Here is a 5197-nt window from a genome sequence, read left to right as displayed (position 1 = left end):
AAAACTCAACACCAAATGCACAAATATCCAATTCAATTGATGATATCATAAATTTATGAACTTCACAGGCTGGCTGGCTTCCAAGTGCAAACTGGGAGTAGCTTCACGGTGCCACCTAAAGAAAGCCCTCAACCCCTCGGCCGGCGCGAGCCTCCCGATAAATCACGAGTGCTTCTTCCATCACTTGAGCTTGAGCCAGCAACTGAGCTCTTTTCCTTCCTGAAGGATGCGTGGACAGATAATCTTGCATTGCTGAATCCCCTGCAACCTTCCCTAACTTCTCAAACACTTTCGGAGCAACTCGAGGATCGTAGCCAGCAGATGCGAGCAACAACAGCCCGATGTAATCGGCTTCAAGTTCCATCCTGTTAGAGATCACATAAGGGTTAAGTACTGAGAACGACGGAAAGAACGAATGGATCTATCTTTCATCAGTCCTCTTGCCATATTTCTACATTTAAGCACAATTAAAATACACTAGAATGCATTTGTGCTTAGTGTCAATTAGAAGAAAATCCGGGTTACACCATTGACGGAACCGTTGGGACATGGCGAAGATCTTTAGCAATTGACATTTGAGGGATAAGGGAAACCCCAAACCAGAAACAGTTTAAACTTTCTCAAAGCCTAAAAAGGAACTCATAAAGGCAAGGTTCATAGGCATGAGTCCAGAATCTACAGAAAACATCACTTCGAATCTCTTAAACAACAGTTTATCCAGAGGATTAGGATCAATATGAAGTCCGTTTATCGGTATCGACTTCTTAGTTCTCACATCTTACTGCCCAATGAAGGAGTATATAATAAAGAAGATAACGATGATAAAATCAATCGCAAAATTCATCATCACAACTCTCAAACTCTATTTTGAAGTAACCGGAATCTAAGTCTGTAAGAGATTGTCGTTGCTTTGCAATTAGTATTGCAGAATGCACGCCTATGAAGAACTAAACTGGATCATATATCGAAACTAAAAATGCATTCAAAAAACTATAGACGAGTCCATCTATTGAGACAGATAACATGAGGTCATGAATTCTGTGTGTTCCAATGATAGCATCAAACATATCTGTGTGCATAAAGTATACACACCACACATGAAAAATTTATCAAAATTTCAAGTATGAAACCTGTGTGACGAAGGCCACTCATTTATACTTTCCGAACACACGATGTTCTACCAAGACACTGCTTGATATCATCAAACCATTTGATGACAACAAAATTTCAGAGAAAACTCAGTGTTTTCGCAATCCTTTTAGAAAAAACTCCAATTCGGCTTATAAACAATATAATTCAATTGACATAGATACCTCCGAGAGAAGGGGAGCCTCAAGAGAAGTGCAGACATTGTGTTGGCCAAATCAGGCATAATGAACTGATAAAGTATCAATTGTAGGATGGAAAACCACAGATTCTTCGTAATCGATTCGGCGATATGTCGAGCCACCGCATGTCCAACCTAAACAAGATAACACAACTAAGACGACATCATTCCCATATCCATAAAAGAAAATTGACAGCAGAAACTAATAAGCAATATATGAGTGTTATATATATATATACCTCATGTCCAATTATGGTTGCTATCTCGGGATCACTTCGAAAATGCTCAAGCAACCCTGTAAACACCACAATTTTCCCACCAGGCAAACACATAGCATTAACAACAGGCTCTTTAATAACCAGAACTTCCCAATTCAATCCAGCCAAATGAGATGTTGTAGGCTGTGATGATCCTCTCTCTTGGTTTTTCTTCCTACTTTTCTGAACCCATTTATCATTGAGAATCTCATCTTCACCGGACCAGGTCGCACTCAATCCCGTCACCCTTTCATGTACAAATTCATCTCCGAGTGAACTCTCCGGCGATCCGTACTCCAACTCAGTACCTATCCGATCATGGCTCAACCCTCTTTGCAACGAATCGATAATATCTTTAGCTATCAGCCTCACTCGAACGCTTTCAGGGTGTACAGCAGGCAAAATCTTTCCCTTGTAAGCTGCTTTCAGTTTCTCAAATTGAGACTCACCCATCTTCTTCTCCATTTCTTTAGACAAGAGCACTAAATGTTTTCTCTTTGTATAAGGAACAGTTTCTAAATTACCGAAATACACGGTGATTAGAACACCCGAACCGATCAAGACGACGATCAACGCATTCCTTGGATTCTTGATCCACCGTTGCGGACCCCGTCGCCGGAAATGTTGAACATGGTATCGATCGACGTAGTAAAATCTCTTTGCGCCGTAAAGGAAGGGATTGTTACAATGGTTATTAGAAATTCCTGGTCTTGGTGAGAACAAAGAATATGAAGAGAACCCAGAAAATTTTGATGAAATCGAAGAAGACCCGAGGTTCTGGGAGAATATCGAAGATGAATCTCGGATTTGTGATCTGAAAATAGGTATTGAACTGAAACTCTGGCGCAATGTATTAAAGGCAAGCTTCGCCCTTCTGCAGTAAGCCATGATGTTGCAAAATGGTATTAGGCCTTGTCGATTGGTTCAAGATGAACACCGGCGGCTTGTAGACCAGAAACAATAGGAGAAAATTTCCCAGGAAAACGATGACTTCGAAAAAATTACAACTGAACTATGACAAAAGATAGCGGTACAGTTCTGGTACTTTCTCGCACTCAAAATTCATATGAATATAGTGGGTAAAGTGCATGTCTGGTCACTAATATTTTATTTGGTTCTATTTTGATCATATAACTTTAAAGAATCTTTTTGGGTCTTTAATATTTTAACATTTGAAGTTTTAGTCCTCCGTAGTTAATGTTTTAACATGGCCCCGTTTGGTTCACGAAATATTTCATTCTTGGGGGAATTTTTTTTCAGGTTAAAGATACCGATGTTTAGTTTCTCCACATTCCTAAGTATCAGTCAAAAATTAATATCAACAATGTTTTTTTTTCTGTTTCCCCGGAAATGATAGTCCCCCATTTCCCCTTAGGTATTTGCTTATTCTCGTCGACTGCTTCCTAAAATATCATTCTCCCCGCTTGGTTCTGCTGAAACAAAATCTTCTTATTCTTCGATTTGGCGTTGATTTCTGCTTCTGGCGTATTAGGTATTTGCTTGGAGCCCTTCTGAAGACGAGAATTCCTTCCCCTGCTGAAGACGAGAAAAAGCTTAGAGCCCAGCAATTCTCTCAAGGTTGGAATTTTTATTCTTTCATTTCCTTTTTTTTGCAACTGAGAAATCGTAAGGAAATTTCTCTTCTCCTTTTTTTAAATATAATTTAACCTGATATTCATTCGGATGTCTAAAATCAATCACATAAGAATGTTTTTTTTCTTGAAACGAATTTGTTTTTCCGTCAAATGCAATTGTTAATGGGTTTGATTTTTGTTCGATCCACAGAAGCTTTTTCATTATGTTCTTCGGTTCTAATATCACATTTAGATTATATTTTGGTTTGGAATCATATATGTAATTGAACCTTTTTTCGTTTCTTTAGGGCCGGTTATGACCAAGTTTACCATAGCATTGAGAGAAATTGGGACATACAAGGAAGTTCTTCGGTCCCACGTAATTCTTTGAACTATCGTTTTAACATGAATTCAAATTTATGACTGAGGAGTAAGGACCTAAGATAACTGGTTTTGGATAAACTTACTCTTTGGCATTCTCCAACTGCTTCTGTGAATACCTGGTGAAAGGAAATGATAATCATTTAGAAATGTCAGTAGTAACTAACCTTTTGTTGGTTGTTTTCTTCGTGGATATTTAACACCATCTATGTTCTATAAAACTGTCATTTCTTTTCAAAATTGTGAGAATATAAATTTTACTGCTATATTGAACTTTGACACTATATAGTTCATTGTCCAATCATATTAACATACAATAATATTTGTGAAATGCTTTCTTTTCTCTTTAGGTTGAAACCGAGCTAAATGACAAATTACTGCAGTTTGTCAATATTGATTTACTTGAGGTCAAGGTAATCGCATGTCTCTCAATTGAGATTTAAGTTACCCTATAAAGTTATGAGGATTTGGAACTAGCTAAAAGCTGGGCTGCCTTATTAACTTTTGTTATGTAAAAACAGTCTTATCAAGAGAAACATAGGTTATTTATTTATCACTTTGCTATAGATTCATCCAACTTCTTATAATCCGTGTATTATTCTAGATCATGTATTTTTTTATTTGTAAGCTTTTTGTTTTAAAATATCTTATCTGAGTGCAGGAAGCACGTAAACACTTTGACAAGGCTAGTCTCATTTACGACCATGTGCTTTAGAATTTAAATTTATTTTTCTTGTATAGTTTGTTAGCTTGCTTTATTTTCATTGATTGAATGTGATAATATAATTTGGAGTTGGCCTAAAATCGAATTAATTGTTACATTGTATTGCTTTGTGTAATCTTGCAGGCTCGTGAAAAGTTTCTCTCACTGAGAAAAAGTACAAAGAGTAATATTGCCAATGTTTTAGAAGATGTATCTTGCAAAATGGCTTGCTTTAATGGTTTATAATCTCATGTATCTGACATTCTTACTTGCTTAGTTATAATGTTGATAGATATTTTAGTCTGACATGGTTGACGTTATTCTAGGAACTTCATAATGCAAGGTCAACATTTGAGCATGCTCGTTTTAATCTAGTGAGTGACTTGCTAGCAGATGATTTCTAAATTGATGTCGCTTTGATAGTTCAAAATTGGTTCAAAATGGTAATTACACTACCGTGGTTTACAATTACAGGTAACTGCTCTTTCAAATGTTGAAGCCAAAAAGCGATTTGAGTTTCTGGAAGCTATCAGTGGGACTATGATTTTGCATCTTCGATACTTCAAACAGGTTATCACATGGCATGACTTCTCTATTCTTTCTCATTGTTCCAAATTTCAATCACTTGCTGAATGCATTGCTCACGACTAACTTTGGTCATTTATAGGGCTATGAATTATTGCATCAAATGAAGCCATATATTAATCAGGTTTGTTTAATAACTTCCCTCTAGTCCGAGACATATCTTTCCATCTCTGATTGTGTTGTATTTTATTCATCCAATTGTTCCTTAAAAAAATAATATCCCTGTATCGATTATGATATCAGTTGTTTAAGAGATTAGTCATAGCATGTTATAAGATGCACGACTTATGATTGGCTTTCCCTTTAAAGCAAACCAAAGCAAAAAGGGATCTTGTAACTTGAATTGATGATTCCATGATATCTGCATGGC

General features: G+C 36.7%; 1 protein-coding gene and 1 long non-coding RNA gene across 2 annotated transcripts; one reads left to right on the top strand and one right to left on the bottom strand.

The window, feature by feature from the left end:
- On the bottom strand, positions 1-2583 carry LOC120185142. Its single transcript, XM_039189438.1, has 3 exons — positions 1567-2583; positions 1314-1462; positions 1-365 (listed from the first exon to the last, which is right to left on the bottom strand). Exons 1-3 carry the CDS (start codon positions 2470-2472, stop codon positions 116-118), a joined length of 1305 nt encoding a protein of 434 aa, XP_039045369.1. The 5' UTR covers positions 2473-2583; the 3' UTR covers positions 1-115.
- An 877-nt stretch (positions 2584-3460) lies between these two features.
- On the top strand, positions 3461-4244 carry LOC120185144. Its single transcript, XR_005522093.1, has 3 exons — positions 3461-3537; positions 3890-3952; positions 4201-4244. It is a non-coding gene; the product is annotated as an uncharacterized LOC120185144 (long non-coding RNA).
- Positions 4245-5197: the final 953 nt, after the last annotated feature.

Source organism: Hibiscus syriacus, unplaced genomic scaffold (assembly GCF_006381635.1).
Source record: "Hibiscus syriacus cultivar Baekdansim isolate YM2019G1 unplaced genomic scaffold, ASM638163v2 tig00112988_pilon, whole genome shotgun sequence".
Lineage (NCBI taxonomy): Eukaryota > Viridiplantae > Streptophyta > Magnoliopsida > Malvales > Malvaceae > Hibiscus > Hibiscus syriacus.
Note: the sequence above shows the minus strand (reverse complement) of the source record. Positions and strands in the feature narration are given on the sequence as shown.